The following is a 22185-nucleotide window of genomic DNA, read 5'->3' as shown; positions in this document are numbered from 1 at the left end:
TGTGTAAGTAGGAAAACACTGCCATGTGAGCAGGCAGGCATTCATTCATTGATATCTAGAGAGTGGAGCCGTATGTAATGCAGTAATAGTGGAGATTCCCAGAAGAAAATCTGAGCTCCTTTAAAGTCTTTTAAAGTATGTAGTATTATTTGGATGGGAAGGCAAATCACTGTTATTTTTTGAGTACAAAAGAGTCAATTAATGTCTCTGCAGATTTTCTTTGGCTCACTATCAGATCCTTTTCGTAATATCCTATCTTAAGCATTGCTCTTCTATAGGTTTCTCCAGTTGTTTCAGCTCGTTGTAAACAGTTGAGACATACCATGCACTTACATGATTCAGACCATTGGACCACTGTTTTTAAATCACCAGCAAAAAATTCCTGTCTCTAATATTCTAGTGTTACTATGGAGTCTTAAATTGTAGGCCCTAAATTTGAAGCCATGGTGTAGTTAGTTAGAGACAGTGAACTGACAATGAGACTAATTCTAGATGAGTGCCTAAGTTTTATAGATTCTAATCTCATGACATAATTTGAAATATGCCAGCACAAATAATACTTTGTTGGGGTGCATCCTGATGGCAACTGAAACACTGCAATCAAAGAAAAACACTCTTTTTTTAAAAATTTTCTTTCTTTATTTTAATTGGAGGCTAATTACTTTATGGTGTTGTAGTGGTTTTTGCCATACATTGACATGAATCAGCCATGGGTGTACATGTGTCCCCCATCCTGAACCCCCTTCCCACCTCCCTCCCCATCCATCCTTCAGGGTCGTCCCAGTACACTGGCCCTGAGCGCCTCGTCTCATGCATCGAGCCTGGACTTAAATTAAGTCTTAATTTAATTGAGTCTTTAATCTCAAAATATGAAATTATTATGATTGGTCACTCCAGAAATAAGATGTTTATTTTTTTAATGGCTCTTGATGACTGTGCCTCTCAATATTATTCATGGGGTTATATTTTTAAAATAAAATCTGAATTGAAATGTAAACAAGGGATATAGAAGTATGATTGTACTTTTAAAGACATGTAGATTGGAAGTCTTAAGTTTACAGATCATGCTATTTGTTGTGTTGCTCTGAAGTGCTTTTCTAGCTAGATCTTTTTCTCCATAGCACTTACCACCTCTTCACCTATTATATATTTGATTTTTGTCTGTCTGCTTTCACCAAGATGTAAGCCCATGAGGGCAGAAAGTTTGTCTGTTTTGTTCACTGCAGAACCCCAATGCTTAGAACAGTGCCTAGCGCACAGATGGCGCTTGTCTATTGAATGAATGAATGGTATACTTGGGAACTGCGAGTAATGCATGTTGTAGACCACAGGTGTGTCTTTGAGGAGTAAGGCAGGAGAGAAATATCTGGAGATGGAAAGGTAAACTGACCTTGTATACCATGATAAGAAAGTGACTTTATCTTATGTCTTTTTTTTTTTTTTAAAGCAAAGGAATAACACATTCAGAACCAGGTTTTAGAAATTAATTTTTATTGAAGTGTGAAAGTGAGATTTCCAAGATACAGTATTTATTTATAGTAATTTAGGAGACTGGGTCAATCAGTGTTCCCTATGATTTAAAAAAAAGGCTTTAGAAGAAAGGCACTGAGTCTGTCAGTGGTATGTTGAATTTAAAGCACCTTTAGGATGTCTGCGTGGAGATGTTCAGTAGACAGACGAGTAGATAACTTTGGTGCTTTCGAAGAAAAAAAGCACAGTTTGGGGGAGAAGTATTTATGGGTCACAGTTAAAATGTTGGTGGCTGATTAGTTTAATCACAGAAAAGGGCATAAAGTTTAGAGGAGATGAGCCCTGGGAAACCAGAGCATTTCAGGGATGAGCAAGTGAAAAGAAACAAACAGAAGACTGAGTTCATTAAGGAAATAGAATTTACCATATATTGAATTATCTTCAGAAAGTCAGATAACAGATTTTGAGATCCATTTTAATAGATGGATGAAGAGAGAGCTTCAAATAGGGACAACACCATACACATTAAAGTGGCCTTTTAAATTATTGATTTAGGATTTGTCTGGGTTGTTGGTTTTTTCTTTTTTTTTTTTTTTTTGGTTGTTAACATCAGACAGCATTGTTTTCTGTTTGTATTGTAAAATGGTCTGCTAAAGGGATTTTAAACTGCCCCTTTGATCTTTTTTCTTAAGTTTTACATCTTCTTGGAATGTAAGAAGATAAACAAATTCATTCTTTGGGATGGATAAAGAGGCTGGACACTGTGCTAGAGGGACCAAAACCCACCTCTTTTATTTAACTGTATTTTTGTCATTAAAAACCAGATATGGATACCATGATGTTGAGGGGGTGGAATGAATTGGGAAATTGAGATTGACATGTAACACTACCATGTATAAAGTAGATAACTACTGACAACCTGCTGTATAGCTCTAACTCTACTCGGTGGTCTGTGGTGACTGAAATTGGAAGGAAATCCAAAAAAGAGGTATATATGTATACAGATAGCTGATTCACTTTGCTGTACAGCAGAAACTAACATAACATTGTAAAGCAACTGTATTCCAATAAAAATTAATTTAATAAAAACCTGGTTCTCAAATCCCTGTTGTAAGAAATGTCAATGTGACTGTTAAGGAACAAAAAGAGCAGAATTGTCATTTCTTTGGAAATGCCACACACTGGTAAAATAAGGTACTTATTACTCTATTGGATTTTAATTTAGATAGAAGACAGCATCTCATATTCTTAACATCAGCATTTAGTTGTTTGCTTTTTTGACCTGGCACAGGCAGTGGATGTGTTAGAGCTGTCCTGAAGCCATTTACTTCAGTGAAGTATGATTTTCTCACAGTCTTTTTAAAAACTAAATAAATCCCTAGATAGTTATATACTGGAATGCCAAGCTCACAACGTATATAGGGAACCAAACACTGTTTTCAGTTAGAGAATGTTAATCTGTATAATTAATTTCCTAATAACTACAAACTGTCCTGTAATCTTAACAGTAAATATCTTTAAAAAATATAACAATTATATTTTCCATATTTATGTTTGAAACAAATTTTTAAAAAATGTTTTAGTTACAAACTGCATTGTCATATTTTTTGAAAATTTTTCTTTCTCTGTTCAGTGTAGAGAATCTCAAAACTCCTCAACTAGCAGATGGCAAATGTCTGATATTTACTAATTTTACTCTGTGATGTTTGTAGACATTTTACAGTTCTGCTGAAATTATTTTTAGATGTTTCCTTTGTAGTCTAATTTTGTTTCTTCAAGTTGAAAAAAAATGCATATCCTCATTTTGTCATCTAATTCTTTGTAATTTGAATAATGTGCACAGCCTCTTTTTTAAGATAAATTCCAGAATATAATTTGATCTTAAGTTTATAAGCTCGCTTTTGTGTTTGTGTAAGAGGGAACCCTAGAGTTTTTATATATTGTGTAAACAGCGTTCATTACTCTATTTTATGTGGGGGAAAAGCATTGGAGAAAAGGGATGGACAAAATGTAATTTGAGATGACCTATCTTTTTTTTTTTTTTTTAAGTAATTACGTTTGGAAGATACATAGGAAATTTTCAGTCTTTTCAAAGTTCCAAGTATTTTGGGAAATGCTTTGAAATACGTTTTAAACTATTGTTAGCTTAGTGATTTTTCATCAAACTGTACTTTGTTGTAGAATAACTAATAGAATTTCCTTTTTCCCTCATATAAATAAATCAAGAGACATGGTGTATGCAATTGTGCTAGCATATTACCACTGATACTATCACCCAAGCATAGTGAAATAAAGCTGGTTTGACCTGGCATTATTGAAATGGGGCCTCTTTTCCTCAGTTACTTTGGACAGTAATTTAAGAGATACTTACTTCCCTTAAGTAAGGAGGAAAAAAGAAATTTCCCACTTGATCCTGACTTTTCTTCTAGTGTGTTTGTTTGCTTAAGTCGTTTTTTGAGGAACCTCAATGTCTGTGAACGCTGACCGAACAAAGCAAGGAGAAGAAAATAACTAAACCTCTATTTTTAAAACATAGCTATAGCATCTCACACAGCTGAGCTAGCATTTGGCTGCTGAACAGAAGGGAAGGTTAGAGAAACTTGATTTGGCATTTTCAACTAGACTGCCTTAGGCATTTCAAAGTTGATTGAGAATCCTAGTACCTATATAAGAAAGATTATAGTAAAGGTCTTTTAAGGAAGACAAGAATTCATTTGTGATTATTTAAAGAGTTGACTCATTGGAAAAGACCCTGATGCTGGGAGGGATTGGGGGCAGGAGGAGAAAGGGATGACAGAGGATGAGATGGCTGGATGGCATCACCAACTCGATGGACATGAGTTTGAGTGAACTCCTGGAGTTGGTTATGGACAGGGAGGCCTGGCGTGCTGCGATTCATGGGGTGGCAAAGAGTCGGACTGAGCGACTGAACTGAAAGAATATTTGATTATCTTTAGGAACATTTTTTAATCATTGAAGAGACCAGATGGCAAAGAACAAGGATTATCGTAGAGTTCTACCCTTGTTTGTTCTCTGGAATCTTTTCCTTGGAGAGATGAAATTTGGATTCTTCACACTTACTTCATGCCTACCTATCTACAGGCTATTTTCTCTACCCCTTAATTATCATGGTTGCAAAATACATGATTATTGTTAAAAGCATGTTAATTAAGTAATAGTTTATATATTTACCAAAAGGTGGGAAAGTTTCTTATTTCAGACCCATTTATCTGACTTATAAAGATAGCTTATTGCATAAGAAGGTAAGGTCCATATTGTGTAAAAAAAGAGATTGCTTTAAGAAAACAAAATTTCCATAAAAATACCAACTGTGTTTCCTTCTTTAATTTAGGTGAAGTTCTGAAGAGAACTTGAGTCCACATTGTTTTTCTTCACCTTGTAAGATCTGACTCTTGATATGTACATACATTCTTCCTATATACATTGCAATGAGGACACTTCAGAGTAGCCTTTTCTATATATAATATTATTTATTTAGTTTTGGCTCTGCTGGATCTTTGTTGCTGGCAAGTGGGGAGCGGGGGCCTCTCTCTGGTTGCGGTGGGTGCGTGGACTTACTGCAGTGGCGTCCCCTGTCGCACAACACAGGCTCTAGGGCGCCAGCTTCCGGAGTTGCAGCTCCCTAACTTTAGAGCACAGGCTCAGTAGTTACAGCACGTGGGCTTAGTTGCTCCATGACATGTGGGATCTTTCCAGATCAGGGATTGAACCCTTATCTCATGCATTGACAGGCAGATTCTTCACCACTGAGCCACCAGGGAAACCTCAGATTAGCTTTTTTTTATTTTGAATTTTTCTGATTATAAAAGTAGTATAACAATATAGAAGGGATCACTGAGAAAGTATCATATCTTATCATATTATCCACAGACTATACCAAATATGACATTTACATTAAAAAATTTTGATATCCAAAAGATTGCTATATGTGTTAATATGACATGTAACGTAAAATAAAAGGATTACCACTTCCATTTTATATTAAAGTTTTTGTCCTCTTATTAGAGAAGAATATTGTTTTCTTGAATCCAGAGATTGACGAGAGAGAAATGGATATACTGGGGCCATGAAGTAATAGGCCCTTCATGAATCTAGCTGTTTATCTTATTAAGTATAAGGGACATGCTGACTCTTCACACTGCAGTTACCCCATGTTATTTGTACACGTGAAGGAGAGCAGAAAGGCCATTCAAATGAATGGATATTCCAGGGAGTCCTCAGAATTGGCTTTGGAATGTGTCTTTGTTCTCATATTTGAATACAGATATAGCTAGTCTGGGAATTTACTCTGAACTTAATGAATTAATGAAGCTGTGCCTGTGAACGCTGGTCTCTGAAGGAGCTGAAGAACTCCTCTGTTCTTCCAATTTATACTGGGAATAGACTAATGATCTGTCTTACTAGTCCCAGCTCGGGCCGAATCGCACCTCTTTAAATGTTTTCTAGAAATAGGCAAGTCAGGTGGTCTCTTTGCCCAATCAGGAACTTAAGGAAAATAGTACGCAGAGGGAACTTGAGCTATAGGCAGTGCAAATACCAACTGAAAATGAAAGAAAGACTATATTTGGCATTTATCTGCTTTCTAAAATACAGTGAAACCTTTTTTAATGTGAAGCACAAGGGAATGGAAAAAAATGGGCTTTGAGTTAAACTAGCTTTCCATTATCTGATTTTTATTAAAGAGCAATCAGGCTGCTTGGTTGGCTAGGAAATAGCAGTTGCTTTGAATTATGTATTATTTTGAATAAAGCAATATCAGCTTAATGAAATTCACTTACTTGGGAAGATTAAACAATGTAAATTTTAGATGGATCCTGATCAGTATGTTTGTGTTTAGTAAAATGTGTCTCTTCTCCCATTGCCAAATGATACGACAGTATACTCAACCTAGGTTTATTGAGCATTTGCTCACTGGGAACAAAAAAGGGTGTGTGTGCACGGTGTATTTCCTGGCCTTCTGAGGTATATTAATATTTGATGGGGAACCTGGGAGTAAATAGAGGATGATGGAGTTTCAGTGTCAGTTTGCCAGCACAGCAATTACATGGTTCTTTTTCCAGTACTGCCTTTTTCCTGGGTCCTGAGCTAACTTCCAGCCTGGTAACTAGGATAATGCTTTACTATAAAGCACAGTGATCAGTCAGTGCCACTTTCTGTAAGAATATTTTCTTTAATTAGCGATGAAAAGAGATGCCATTGGGCTAGAATGGAAAAACAATATTGAGATTTTACTACTTTTGTGATTTGACTTACTAAAGCCTTTCTTGAAATTTCCTTAAAGAGGCAACATACACGCCAGAGTTCAATTTTTAACAGTGACTGGAACTCAGCTGGAATCTCCAGCTAAGTTTACCTCACAGTGTACAGGACACCAGACTGCTGTCTGTAAGGTGTGATTAAATTACTTCTCATTGCACCTAACAGTATTATATTATGGATGTTTCAGCACAGCAGTTCTCAGGATTTAAAGAGTGCAGTTGAGTGTTCATCTGTAGGCATACGAGAGTAGAAAGGAAAGAAATCACCAATTTCACGGTGGTTTAACTGTTAATGTCTACCTTAGTGGTGGTGGTGGTTTAGTCGCTCAGTCATGTCTGATTATTTGCGACGGACTGTAGCCCACCAGGCTCTCTGTCCTTGGAATTTTCCAGGCAAGAATACTGGAGTGGGTAGCCATTTCCTACTCCAGGGGATCTTCCCGACCCAGGGATTGAACCTGTGTCTCCTGCATTGCAGGTGGATTCTTCATTTGCTGAGCCACTAGGGAAGCCCAGCATCTACCTTATCAAATCTTAAAATGTTTCACATAAGGAAAATGAAAGGAACAAGTTTAGTAGTACTGATTATTATTTTTAAAGTGATTTTTGGCCCCTATAGGTTCCTGTAGTCCCATCAGTACAGTCAGGATACAGAACAGTTCCGTCACCCCCAAACACTCCATTGTGCCATCCCTCTGTAGTCACACTCTCACCCCTCTCCCACTCTCAGCTCCTTATCCCTGCTATTCATTGGTCTGTTCTTTATCCCTTTAGTGTTGACTTTTCAAGAATGTCATGTACATGGACTCATAGTGTGAGTAACCTTTTTAGATCAACTTCTTTCAACAGCATCCTTTGAGATTCATTGAGGTCAGTTGTGCGTATCACTTACTTGTTAACATTTTATTGCTGAGTGGTATTCCACTGTATGAATATAGCACAGTGTGTTTATCTATTAAAGGACATTTGATTATTTTTAATTTTGGGAGATTTTGGATAGAGCTGTTGCAAGCATTCATTTGTGTGCTTCCCTGGTGGCTCAGCCCTAAAAAATCTGCCTGTAATGCAGGAGACACAGGTTAGATCCCTAGGTCAGGAAGATCCCCTGGAGAAGGAAATGACAACCCACTCTAATATTCTTGCCTGGGAAATCCCATGGACAGAGAAACCTGGCAGGCCATGGGGTTGCAAAAGAGTTGGACATGACTTAGCAACTAAACCACAACAATAACATTCATTCATTGTGTGAACATAGTTTTTCACTTCTCCAGGGCAAATACCTAATAGGCTTGCTGGGTCATATGATGAATGTATATTTATTTTTATAAGAAAGTTCCAAGCCGGCTTCAGATAAGCAGTATTATTTTGCATTCCCACCAACAGTATATGTGTTTTTTACTTGCTCCGCATCCTCACCAACATTGTATTGTAACATTTTTATCTTATACATTCAAACAGGTATTTGAAATGCTTTCTCATCATAGTTATAATTTGTGTTTTCCTAATGACCAGTGAGGGCTTCCCTGGTAGCTCAGCTGGTAAAGAATCTGCCTGCAGTGCAGGAGACCCTGGTTCAGTTCCTGAGTCGGGAAGATCCCCTGGAGAAAAGGATAGGCTACCCACTCCAGCATTCATGGGCTTCCCTGGTGGCTCAGGCGGTAAAGAATCCGCCTGCAACGTGGGAGACTTGAATATCTTCATGTGTTCATTTTCTGTGATTATGTCATGCTGGGTGAACTGCCTGTTCAAGTCTCTTGCCCAGTTTTAAATCAGGTTTGTTTCTTAGTGTTAATTTTGAGAGTCTTTTATATATTCTAGATACCAAGTTCTTGGGATATTTTCTCCTGGTCTATTGCTTGTTTTTTTCTTTTTCTTAATAGAGTCCCTCAAAGGAGACTAATTTTGATGAAGTCTAAATTATCAGTTTTTCTTCTTTTATGGAATGTAGTTTTGCTGTCACACGTAGGAACTCCTTGACTGACCCCAGCTCGTGCAGATTTTCTTCTGTGTTTTCTTGTAAAAGTTTTATGGTTTACTGTGGTTCTTTTTGGGTGTGTGGTTTATTTTGAGCTAATTTTTGTGTCATAGAATGAGCTATAGGTTGAGGCAGGGCCAGGACTAGAGTCAGACTCAAACACAAAATAGAAGAAGGTATCAAAAAACTCAGTAATCAAAACAAATTAACATTTTAATGCAACATTATAAAAAATAAAATTAATGCAAAAAATTCATGACAAGTAAAATTCCAAAACTCTAAATAAAAATGGGAACAGTAACACTACTATTTCAAGCCATATTGAGTGAGACAAAAGGAAAAGTAAGTCGAATTGAGGCTGTCTTAATTTAAAATTTTGATATTTTGTTCATCACAGTTTTTTTAGGGGTCCAGGAGGTAGGGTGAAGTACCAGAATTGGGGGAAATAGTAAACTTGATGCTGCTTCAGTGTAGTTTGAGTTCTGGACTAATTTCCCAGTCCACCTACTCCTATTTACTTTTCAAAATCCTCAAATTTGGGTTTTATAACTGCATTCAGAGAAAGAGACAGAGTGGAATGTGATCCCTCTATTTCACCCAGCACCAGGAAATTTTTTTTTTATTAAAAAATGATAACAATGATGGGAAACACTGTGTGAAATACAGTGTTTAAATAGTATTTAAATAATTAAATAGTACAAATTGCAGCAGATGTGCCTAAGAGGAATTGTCTAAGATCACCACACATTTGCAGGGACATTCACATTATAGGAAATAAATTGATCTCTCTGGTCCTAGTGCAAGTCACCTCTCCTATGCTGGTGATAAGTTCCCTTCATGTAAGTACCACAGCAGAGCTGCTGGCTTTTGCTTCATTAGCTGGGGCATCAGGCATATTGTGACTTTGCTTTGTGCTTAGTCACTCAGTTGTGTCCAACTCTTTGTGATGCCCTGGACTGTAGCCTGCCAGGCTCCTCTGTCCATGGGGATTCTCCAGGCAAGAATGCTGGAGTGGGTTGCCATGCCCTCCTCTGGGGGATCTTCCCAACCTGGGACCAAACCCAGGTCTCCCACATTGCAGGTAGATTCTTTACCATCTGAGCCACCAGGGAAGCCCATGAATACTGGAGTGGGTAGCCTATCCCCTCTCCAGGGGATCTTCCTGACCCAGGACTCAAACCAGGGTCTCCTGCATTGCAGGCAAATTGTTTTTGCTTAGTGTCTCAATATTGTTGTCCAGAGCCCATCTTCTTGCCTACCTGAGGACTACGACTCAGCTCTCTTATATGAAAATTAGACTTTTGACAGAAGATTTTACAACCTCCCTAAAGAGTTCATTTCTGTTTATAAAAACTGTCATTACCATCAGCTGTTTTTTTCCCCTTTACTTTTAGCCTACATTCTCATGCTTAGAGCCCACATCCTTTACTCTAGTCCTCAAGGAATTGGAGAACAGCTGGTCAACATCCTCTGTTTCCTTGAAGATTATAAAGTTACTGTTCTGTCTTCTCTTGTCTAAGTGAACCAAACTTAGTTGATATTGTTATTTTAACATTTTCTTGTGGGTTGTATTTTCTCAACACTTCTGTTTTACCTTTGATATGCTTTTCTCAATCATTTCTAGATTCTCCAGTGAGCAGATTGGAGTAAGGGGGCTCCTTGGTGCCATGTGAATGGCCAGAATGTTATATTCCAAAGAGTTAGAACAATATATGGCACATAGTAGGTGTTTGGTGAACATGTATTTGTTAATTTTGCTTTACCTTTTATTATATTTATTTTAGTATATTCTTATTGGTACTTAATATCATAGCCTATTCCATGCCAGCTTCTCTTGCTTTTGTTTTTTATTAATAGTTTTTTCTAATTAATTTGGAATTTCAGAACATAAATATGTTTTCTTTTAGATTCGATGAAAGAAGTACAGATTTTGTCTGCTTCTTTAAAACTTAAGATGATCCTTTTTCAGTCTTACTAAAAATAGCTATGTTTTGAGTTCAGTAGAGGAAGCAGATTTACTGTGGATGCTTAAAATACTGGTAATCTAAAACTGTAATGAATATAATTTGTTTTGGTTGTTATATTGTTAATGAGTATGATCTGTTTCCTGGGCCTATTTTGTAGAACACACTCTGCTTTGAAGTAAAAATTATTTGTTGGAATTTGTCACTGTATTTTATCAAAAGTCCAGTCATTATTCTTCCTTAGAAGAGAAGACAAATTCTGATATGCTTATCGCCTCATTTCTGTTCTTATTTCCAGTCTCTTTTCAAAGAACAGTTTATAAATTTAACCAGTAGACTCTTATTTCAGGAGCAGTTATTTAGATTTTCTATTCAACATTCTCTTCTTTGAAATAATGTTTACTGTAGTAATCCTGTTTCAAAGCCTATAGTGAGTTGTCTTTTCCTATAGTTATGTATTTGACAACGATCTCATTTCAGTTCAGTTCAGTTGCTCAGTCGTGTCTGACTCTTTGTGACCCCATCGACTGCAGCATTCCAGGCTTCCCTGTCCATCAACTCCCAGAGCTTGCTCAAACTCTAGTCCATCGAGTAGGCGATGTCATCCAACCATATCATCCTCTGTCGTCCCCTTCTCCTCCTGCCTTCCATCTTTCCCAGCATCAGGGTCTTTTCTATGGAGTCAGTTCTTTGCATCAGGTGGCCAAAGTATTGGAGCTTCAACTGCAGCATCAGTCCTTCTAATGCATATTCAGGACTGATTTCCTTTAAGGTTGACAGGTCTGATCTTATGAAGAGCCTATCAGATCCTCCTTCAGGCTTCATAAATCACTGAAGAATGAGGAGTCAAAGAAGGTCTTGTTCAGTTTCATAGTTTATTCATTTTCTAGTGTCATTTAACTCTGCAACATGCTGTATTAAAAGGCATCCTCTGCTTACTTGGTGTCAGCAGTCTTAAGGAAATGTTTGTGTTACTGTTTTACTTCTATTTGTAGTCCTTCAAAACAAGAGAAATAGTCAGTGTTTCCCTTTTGATTAATTAGAAACTTTTTATTTTCCTTCTCTACACAAGAGTTTGGTGTTTTATATAATTGGCATTTAAGCAAATCTGTATACTTCCTTGTATAGATGGGATTGCCATAAATGACAAACCCGGACGAAGACTCACCTAATAGATAACACAGCCCTGAAGGAGAAACATACTGGACTCCATAAAATGTCAAAAAAAGAGAGAGGTTGATTTTGTAGATAGGTCAATTTTGTCGATGTTCAAAATGACACATTATTCTTTATAACATGTATAAACATATAATACAGTAACGACAGAGCTCTGCTGTCCAACTCCAGCACCACACCCCACCCCACTGAGAGAAGACCAAGTAAAGGACTTCGTGTCTTGTAGGAGTTTCTATGGCAGACTTCCCTCTCCCAACCAGAATTTGATGAGTGCTCTTTGGTAACAAGTTTTCCAGCTGTTCAATCAGAATTCTGGCCAGACTTTCACAATTCATATTAGTGTGGGAAACAAAGAGTTCTATAATTAACTCATGGTCCCAGGATAGTGTTTTCCCCTTTTCTGGAGTGCTAGATCATCTTGTATGATGAGGGGTTTAGAGACCCCCCCACAAAGGGCTCAATAAAAGAGTATAATGTGTAACACTTCTTTACCTATACTATATTAAAACAAATAGTGCTTTACATATCCTGTGTAGTTGGTTCATCTCTGAAGACTCAGTTTCTCCTACAGTTTTTTGGTTTTACATGCTTGATGATTTCTAAGATCTTATCGTATATATCTTCTGCCTAGTAGTTAGTTAGGGACTTAAAGCTCTATCCATTTGTGCTTTGTTTATTTACATAAAGAAAAGATTTATGCTTATTATCTTTATGCCCATCTCAAACTATTGCCAAATGAAGAAGGGTAAAGTGGTCTGGGTCTGTGTGGATTCGATCGAGAGAGATGGCCTTAGGCAGTGCTTCCCAGGCTTTTCACAGCCTGGTGCTCATAACAGAGGGTACTGTGTGATATTACAGACAGACCCACTCTGTGCTGGCGCTGACTTGCCTGAGACTATAGCGCCCTAGCCCGTCTCAGCCCCCCAGGACTCCATGTCTCGGCACACTTGGTCCATCCTGTGCCCACCAGTAGGGAGTTCTGTGAGAATTTTGGGGATGCGCCTGCAGTGAGTGCTGCTTCTAGGTGGGTATTTGCCTTGACCCACCGCTGGTGTCACTCACCCTGGGGACTCTAATTTCCCTCCACCTATTTGTTTCCTGCTCCTAGACTGTCATTAATCAAAATAATTATCAGATTTCTTCAGTCATTATTTGTGCTTTTTTTTCTGCCTTTGTAAGTTCTTCTCAAATAGCAGACTGGAGCAAACTGACATTTAGTGTTTTGAATTAGATGAAGAAGATTGTATTTAATTTTCTTACCCGAGAGACCTTCCATTTTCTCTGAGAACTTTTTCTCGTGATGAAATTCTTTAGGCAAATTTATTATCAGCTACAGATGTGATTCATTTTGTGCCAAGGACAATTACCAGTTTCCAGATTTTTACTGCTTTAACAGTTACCTTAATTTTAGACCAGAGTCTGTAAATAAACTGACTTTAATAAATGTATTTTCCATGAGTTTGATAGGACTTAATTTGATAATTAAATGCCAGTTTTCAAAAAGTTTTCACCAGGGCTTCCCTGGTGGCTCAGATGGTAAAGAATCTGCCTGCAATGCAGGCGACCCGGGTTTGATCCCTGGGAAGATCCCCTGGAGAAGGAAATGGCAACCCACTCCAGTATTCTTGCCTAGAGAATTCCATGGACAGAGGAGGCTGGCTGCGGTCCATGGGGTCCCAAAGAGTCAGACAACTGTGCTAGTGACATTTTCACTTTCTTTTCAAAAAGCATAATCTGTGCATCTGTACCAGATATTTATGGCAGGTATAGAGCAACGCTTTTCCTTGTTTGCTTGTTTTCAACAATCCCTACATTTATAAAAGTGCCACAACATTTTCTTTTCACCATTGGGCTTCTGTCTGGTTTATCAGAGAGAGAATTGTTTGGGGCAGGGAAGAAGGGAGATTAAGAAGATTTTCAGCGAAGAGTGACAATTGCTACCTGTCTGGCCCTCTGATGGAACTTCCTTAGAGTTGGAGGAATGTGGAGGGGAAAAAATGGATAGGCACGTGCTCACTTAGAAGAGCAGAGAAAATGTCTTTAATCATTTTTGTTCGAGGGGTATCTCCGTGAAGATCAGGTGGGTGTTGAGAAGTCTTATTTATTGTAGACAAAGGTTTACTCAGCAGGTTTGCTTCCTGAACTTGAAAGGAGTGAAACTAAGCCCGATGGCCCAAGCATACTGCAAAATAACCCAAGTTTGGGAAAAGCAAGGCTTTAGGAGGACAGGACAAATAACCTGGAAAAGTTTAAAGCATTCCTACCTGACTCTTCTACCTACCTGGTTCAGTATTTTAATGTGGAAAGCAATTTTTCTTTCGCTGTGAAATAAAGCTTGGGTTTGTGCAAATCCAAAGAAAATGTTTTCACCAGTACCTTTCCATTTTCTTCTGCCTTCTTTTTCTTCGTTGTGGACTCACATCTCGATCTGTGTTCTTAAACTTGGGCATCAGCATATACATGGCCTTTCAGATGTATTGGGCAGTCCTGAGGGCGTGCATGACCATGAGACTGCCTCTACACACATGTGCAAAACTGTGTGAAAGTCCCCTTCACAGAAATGTGTGAGGCTCTTACCTTTGAAAATTTTGGAAAATACTTCTCCCAAGGAATCTCTGAGTTAGCTTATCCATTCTTGTACTATATGACAAAAACCAAACATGAAAAAACCAGATGGAGGTTCTTTTACAGTGTGGGTCAGCAGCTGGGAAGGATCAGGAAAGGGTGTTTCATCATGATCATGTTTAAGATATAAAATTAGGAAGGGTGCTGGGCTTCTTTTAGCGTGTGAAGTTGAATAAGGGCGGTGTTTGGATATGTGCATTACTGACGCCTAAGATGTTCTGCAGGCATTGATTTCTTTTATAGTAACATTTGTGAACTGGGCACTAGCAGGCTTTTTCTTTTATGATTTTAGTAATAATATCTGCTTTTTAGTATAAACTTGCTAGGACTTCTTCTGAGTTAGGTAGGTTTGGAGATTATTTTAAATCTGCAGCGTCTTTTCCTTCCCATCTTCTAAAACAGAGCTTTGCATGATTAGGAGGTATAAAGGAATGAGCGTGGGAGTTGGGAAAACCTCCCTGAGCATCCCAGCTCCTCTGTGTACAAGTTTTCTGTGACCTTGAGAATGTTACCCTGCTTCCTGCAAGCCTCAGTTTCTTCTTCTTGTGAAATCGAGGTGAGATCATTAGTTTTGTAGTGTTGTGAGGAGTCAGCTACTTTTATAACATAAAGTTGCAGATAATCTGATAGTTCCTTTCCTCCCGTGTCCTAAAATACAAATTCATTTCTCTCATTGATTTCTTCCTCTTCTTATTTGCTTCCATCACATCAAGTAAACCAAAAAACCACAGCAATAAATCATTTGGGGTTTTTATGGCGTTTTTACTTTTGCAGAGGGGTAATTCCAAAGTTCCTGTTTTGGAATCTTGACACTGCTTTTTGTACACGGAGTGTTTTCTTCTTCTCTGCTCCACCCCCCTCTCTTTCTTTGGCTTCTGCAGAGAAGAAAGCTCTCTATGTTGAGCACTTTAAAGGCTGGTTACTGCCCTGTCATCTTGCTTACGATCTCTAGCACCAGTTACTCTCTGGCTGCTGCTAGAGCTGAGTACTTTGGAGGCAGACTACGGTTCCTCTGCACCGCCAAATTATCTAAAATGACAGTAGCTTTTGGTTCAAAAAGCTAAGCTTAATTTTATGTTGGCACGGGGTTCAGTTTAAGCAGCTCGGGGAAGCCAGTGGTGGTTCCACAATGCTTTAGTAAGATGAAGTGGATCAGGGTAAGAATAAAATCCTTTATCAACTTAATAAAGCAAATCATTATATTTAAAATATGCAGACTAACTTCAGAATCTAGTTCTTGGCAGTCCAGTGCTTTCTCTTTGGTCCGTGTAGATCTCCTGTCATGATGGTTCCCTCTGGTCCTTTAATTCAGATGTGTTCTCTGCCCTCCATTCGCTGTCTTACTCAGTAAATCTGTCTGTCTGAATGTGGCAAGCCCCCAGCCGCAGAAGTACCTCTTCAAGAACAGAGGATGGTGGATGAAGTGAATGCACTCTTTCTAAGTAGCTGTAGCTCATTTGTCTTACGATAGCTCCTTGGGCTTCTAGCAGGCGCGTGTCCCATTGTTGTTATGTAAAACCCAGTATGTGTGTTTGACAAGTTAGCAGCGGGGCAGCTCTGCTTGCTCCCCAGCCTTGCTGCTGTCTCAGCGATTGTTTGGTTTGGCAGATGGCCAGCTCTCTGCTATAAAATGCATTTCCTTGACAGGACAAAGTGTGGAGCCGCATTAGCTGCAAAGTTTACAAAGGTTAGCTAAACACACACAATAAATATTAATAAACAAAAAAAAAGCCCACCCACCTTTGACTTTGAATTCTGTTTCTTCATTCCATGTTTTGGAATCCGGGTAGTATTTGATTAATAACCAGTCTTAGGGTAATTGAGCCTTAAGTATCTTTTGCCTAACTCAGACTGCTCCCAGCGCCCTCATTGGATGCTTGGTGGCTCACCACCGCAGTGGATGGTGCTCTGGAATGACTGTTTAGTTCGAGGGGGCTCACTTGCCTTCTCCTTCCTTCCGTGTAAAAAGGAGGGTAAACGAGCTTCTCCATGAGAGCTTGTGCTGCCCAGTCACGTGCATGTGAGGGCGCAGGAGGGAAAGACTGAGAGCGGGAATAGCGATGCAGTGCACTGAGCTTGGACTCCCTGGAAAGCAGTCAGACGTTGGTCTGTTGGCCCAGCCATTGCCTCTCTCTAACATTTACACCCTCAGCGTAGACGGAGAGGGTAACAGTAACCTGCTGCCCCTGGAAACTGCCTGTTTGGCTGGTGTCTTGGAATTTATCAGGCCTATGTTGTGGATCTTTTCCAATTCTGTACCCTGCTCGCTTGACAACATATTTGAGAACCAGTAATCTTAGACTGCTTAGCCAGACCTCTAGAGAACCAAGGAAGGAAAATAACTTTAGTACTATGTCCTTAAAATTGTCCTGGGGCCAATTATGGCAGCTGAGATTTCTAAAGACCCTTGAGAGCCCTTCTCACTGTCTTCTCTTGCCCCTCTGGCTCTTGTTCATCCCTCTTTTCTGGCCCACACTGCGGGGGGAACTAACCCTCTGTGTTTGTATGATACTTGAGTGTAATAAAAATCTGGAGGAATCAAATTATTTCTCATAGGCAGTAATGATTTTAACTTGAAAATTGTCTGTCTCCAACCCCACCTAGCAAAGCAATCTATTTAGGTTGGATGAGTTGTAACTTTGAATTCATTCCTGCAGCAAATATTTATTATCAGACGCTAATCTAGGCACTTGAGATCCTTGGCCACACAAAACAGACCAAAAGCAGCCTGTATAGAACATGTATTCTAGTAGGGGAGGCAGACAGGAAGCGTGTGTGCGTGCGTGTTTATTCTCTTCAGTGTGTCCGCCCCCGCGCGACCCCACGGACCATAGCCTGCCAGGCTGCTCTTATCTGTGGGGTTCTCCAGGCAAGAATGCTGGAGTGGGTTGCTGTGCCCTCGTTCAGGGGATCTTCCCGACCAAGGGATCAAACCCACATCTCTTGGGTCTCCTGCATTGACAGGAGGTCCTTTACCACTAGTGCCACCTGGGAAGCCCAGACAATAAGCATAATGAACAGTAAGTTATATATTATGTTAGACGCACGATTAACAGTAAGTTGTATATTATGTTAAAAGGTAACACATGCTATGAAAACGAGGAAAAATCAGGGGAGTTGTGTGGTGCAGTTTCAAATAGGGTGGTCTGAATAGTGATGAGTTAAGCCAAGACTTGAAGGAGATGAGTATTGGCTTGGATGAGCTTATTCTAGCTTTGATGCGAAGTTGTTTGTGACTCTTTTCAAGTTTCCACATACCTGACCTTGATCGTCTAGAGATTTCCAGTAGTCTAGGCCTGGTTCTCACATTAGTCTCAGCGACGGAGCACCTTGTAGTCAGGCTGTGCTTTGCAGACCATGAACTACTGATAAACTTAATTCCATCTTACCAACAAGGCAGTTTTGTTGGGAGAAAAGTGTGACTTTTTCTACACATGCACTGTAAAGTAAGTTTCATGAGCACATGCACGAAGGTGACAGTAACCTTACCCCCTAGTTGTTAAACTTTAATTTACTGCTTTCACATTTTACTGAAAATATATGATTTACTATTTTCAAGTTTTCCTATTAATATTCACTCACCATTGTATATGTTTTATCATCTTTTAGCACTTGCTAGTAGACATTGAGTAGCAGATACTATAGGTTTTAAAAAAATTGTGGGATGAAAACTTAAAATTGTACAAACCTGCCTGTTTACCTTAATTTTCCCCCTGATGGTAGGATAAACACAGCTACTCTGGTTTGATTTTTTCAATAGAACATCTCAACCCTGCTCAGCCGTGCTAGAACCGCTGTTCTGGAATATTGTCAGACATGAATTAGAAGCTCTGCAGACACTTTCACATTTCTTACATTTCTCTGTTAGTTTCTCAGAATCTCAGAGTGGGCTTTGTAGCCATTTAACTACATGCATTTTTTTTTTTAAACCAGTCAAGTGGAAGCCAGAATTTCTATCAAAAGGGATTGCAGAAATTACCAGATATTCTATCTTAACAAAAGAACTAGATGGTTGGGGAGAAGAAGCCAAAAAAAATTCAGCCCAAGGTAGATTTAGAAGACAGAAATTCCATGATTTACATTTTAATATTAGAGCTTAACATGGCAATATCTAATTGTACCCTTTCCTATTAGTCCTTGTACGTTGCTTGGCACGTGAGAGATTCCTAATAATCACTGAATTAATGTTCCCACTCATTTCTTGTTCTATCACAGTGAGATCTGCAGAACCCAGCATGTGGTATTTCTGCCTACCAACCTTAGCCTCCTTCCCCGCCACCCCTTAATTCTATCCCTGCCGTCTCTTCCACCTCTGCCCTCTCATTTCAGCAAAAATTAAAAACAGGTTGTAGTTCTCACTGGGAACTTGCAGTTCTTTCCGACCCCAGAACAGCAGTTATTTTCCTCACCAGTAATGATTCACAGGAGCATAGCTTCTTCCAGTGAAGCTTCTCCTAACCTGCTTTTCGTTCAGATTAACATCACATCTTTATATTCCGTATCTCTGTTTTACTTCTGCTATTGTCCTGCTGGTTAACCTCACAGATAGGGAGATATTATTCATAGTTCACGAATGTGTGTTGTTCCTGAGAAAGCTTTATGAGATTTGGATCTTTGTAAACTAAAAATAGTAACCACCTGGCCTCAATATGCTATCCAGAGGGGCATACTGTGTGCATAAAAGCATGAATCGCTGAGATCTAAATCTGCTTCACTGGTAAAATGAACCACATTATGTGGGTTCAGCATTCCGAGATGCCAGCCTCACATGACAGCGGAACTGGGAAGGCCCAGCTTCGTGGTTTTGACGCTGTACGAAAAGGAGAGGAGAGAAGGCAGGAAGGGGGCAGCTTTTTTATAGAGTGTCGCAGAGATAATATGTGATAGAACAGAACTCAGTGGTTTGGAAGAAAATGCCCTAAAAGCTACAAGTCATCATCAGGGTGACATTCAGTTTGGTAAACTAGCCATCCAAGTACCAGCAGAGTCTTCTTTCCCTTTATTTGTGCCGCATTTAGACGATTCCCATGCCTTTTCCTTTCTAGAGCGTTGTCCGCTGCCTGTGGCACCCAAAGCTGAACCAGATCATGGTGGGGACTGGAAACGGGCTGGCCAAAGTCTACTATGACCCCAGCAAGAGTCAGAGGTATTTCATAAGTGTTGCCGGTTTGAGATGGATGACAACAACTGGGGGGAGGGCTTTTTTTTCACCCCTGCTTTTATTTATTTCCCTCTTTGATGGGGATCCACCCTTTTAGAAAATGCAGCTGGCCCAGAGTAAAGCCTCAAACTCCTCATATTGTGCTTTAAAGTGGATTTAGATAGCTCCTTGATCCATACAGAATTCAAAGTGAAAGTTTCCTGGGGATTTGCAGTTCTTTAGCTGAAATGTTGAGTGCAAGGGGGGGGAAAGGCCTGCCCACTCTGCATACCACCCTGGACAGTGGCATTAACAGTGATGCATGTAAGGGATTAGCAGAGCAGGGAACGAACCACTCACAGGAAATGGAACCGGCTTGTCTGTTTTGTTCCCTTTCTGTTTGGGCTTTTCTCAGGTACCGTTTGGACGTTTGGCAGAGTTGTACTCTGCCAGCAGAGGAGGACACCACAGACAGTGTCCCCTTCTACCTCACATCTGCCCAATTGCCAAATTTAAGCATACCAGTGTGTTTCAAGGACCTAGAAAACTCACTGGAGGCTCAGTCCCTCAGTTATTTCTCTTTTCCTTGGGCACAAAGGTAAATGTGTCACCATCCAAAAGAGATGGTCTGTTTCTCTCTATGAAGATACAGTAAGTGATTAGCTAGCTGTTTCTTTAGAATATCTATTACAAAATTCCATATGCTAAATATACTGGGGTCCCCCCATAAACCTGTTGTGGGGTCCCACATTCTTCTAGGGGGAAAGGAAGCCTGTCCTCTATTAGTGAATATTTATTGACTATAGTTTGGCTCTGCATAGAAGCAGACAGTCCTGTTTCCTTCAGAATTTTCTGGAATTGGAACCTTTGCCCTATAAAATAAAATTATATATTGTGGTCTTTAAGAACAAATAGGATTTTGTTTGTTATTTAATAAAGAAATTAAAAATGCTAATGTAAGGATGAAAGGAAGGGGTCCATTTTACTTGAGAAAATGATGAACCCCATTTAGAACCCCTTTAGAAGGCACTGTCTTTGGACTCTTTTAAAAAATTTACTCACTTGTATTTGTCTCTCCTAAAGGGGATACTCATTGTTGCTAAGGAGAGTGAAACATTCTAAGCACACTTTTGGTTAATCCCACACATTCTTGGGCTGTAGCCCCTTGGCAATCCTGCCAAGCTGACTTGGATCCAGACACTTGTACTCTTGTGTTTGAGATGTGGACAAATGCCACTTGGGCTGTAGACCACCCAGGTTGCTTTCATCTGAGCCATAAACTAAAATTTGAACCCTGTGACCTTTAGGGTGAAAAGGTTGATTAATGTTAATATCTCTTTAAGATCTTAATTTTAGGTTATTTCTATAGATTTTTTAAACTAGCCTTTTGTTTTCCAGTTACCTTTCTAACCCTCTCACACAGTAGTAACCACTGATGCAAAGACTTGCCTTCCATATGTTTAGTCTCTTATCACCAAGGGCTCCATCTGTTGCCAGTCCTTAGAAAGTCAAGGACTTGGTGAGTTGGTGTGTACAGTGTGTTCCTGAAAAGTGTCTAATGCTTTTGACATTGACTTTCTGTTTCTAAGACCAAATAAAGGAAATAATTTACTTTAACTCCTCTCAGGGGAGCGAAATTATGTGTAGTTAAAACCCAGCGGAAGGCGAAGCAAGCAGAGACTCTAACCCAGGACTACATCATCACCCGTAAGTTGTTAGCATGGTCTCTCTGTCACACCTCTGTCTTCTTTTCTAGTGTGCTGTTGGTCTCATGGCTTTAGAGACAGAACCAGCCCTCCAAGTTCAGGCATATATTAAAAAATACCCTATTCACGTGTTTAGGGTGGGGAGTCATGTAATCGCAAACTCCTTTAGCTTCTGTGACTCATCACAGGGACAGGGTTACTTCATGTAACTTTCAACTCCAAAAGGAAGAGCCTAAATTCTGTGACCCTGTGACAGATTGATCCAGAGACCTTCAGATGTAAAATGAACTATCTGAGGTACAACCAGAAATCTTACCAGGACAGGGCAGCGTCTCTCAGCTTTGTCACACAGCTTTGTTAATCTGATAGACTTTTGTTTCCCAGAGTCACAGTCTCAGACCTGCCAAGGGTAGCGGCTAGAAAGATCTCAGATGCAATAGCAATTGCTGTTAGCAGGTGTCCCTGTGGACTTTCTCAGTGGCTCAGTCTCAAGCCCAGGGGGCGCTGCACTGCTGGGTTTTCTCCCTGGTGGTGGGTCTTGTATAAAACCAAGTCCCTTGGAGCTGGTGATGAGTAAAAAGATCCCATGGCATTTTTTTTGCAAGAATAGAAGTGTTAAAGTCAGTGTCAGAAGCAGTCTAGCTCATGTAATTACACATGGCCTACTTAAATTCCTGCAGTCGTTTGAAGTGAAAAGCTATTTTTCCCTCTCCTAAAAATACTGTTGTGTCATATTGCCCAACAGAGTGATGGGTGGCTGTGTTTCTCAGCTCCCCTAACTCAAGGCAGGCATATTTACTGGTGAGTGATATGGTCCTGGCCCAGGCTGGCAGTGTGCATTGAGGATGGC

The 22185-nt window shown here is 39.6% G+C and overlaps 1 protein-coding gene across 1 annotated transcript in view; it reads left to right on the top strand.

Annotated features, from left to right (window-relative positions):
* Nucleotides 1-22185, top strand: part of WDR70 (WD repeat domain 70) — a 272589-nt gene that overhangs the window by 231306 nt on the left and 19098 nt on the right. Inside the window, exons 14-15 of the mRNA XM_005694782.3 lie at nucleotides 19535-19635; nucleotides 21257-21336. Coding sequence (XP_005694839.2) covers nucleotides 19535-19635; nucleotides 21257-21336 — 181 coding nt within the window. The remainder of the gene's footprint in view (nucleotides 1-19534; nucleotides 19636-21256; nucleotides 21337-22185) is intronic.

This window comes from Capra hircus, chromosome 20 (assembly GCF_001704415.2).
Source record: "Capra hircus breed San Clemente chromosome 20, ASM170441v1, whole genome shotgun sequence".
Classification (NCBI taxonomy): domain Eukaryota; kingdom Metazoa; phylum Chordata; class Mammalia; order Artiodactyla; family Bovidae; genus Capra; species Capra hircus.
The sequence above is the reverse complement of the archived record's forward strand: the minus strand, read 5'-3'. Positions and strand labels throughout refer to the sequence as shown.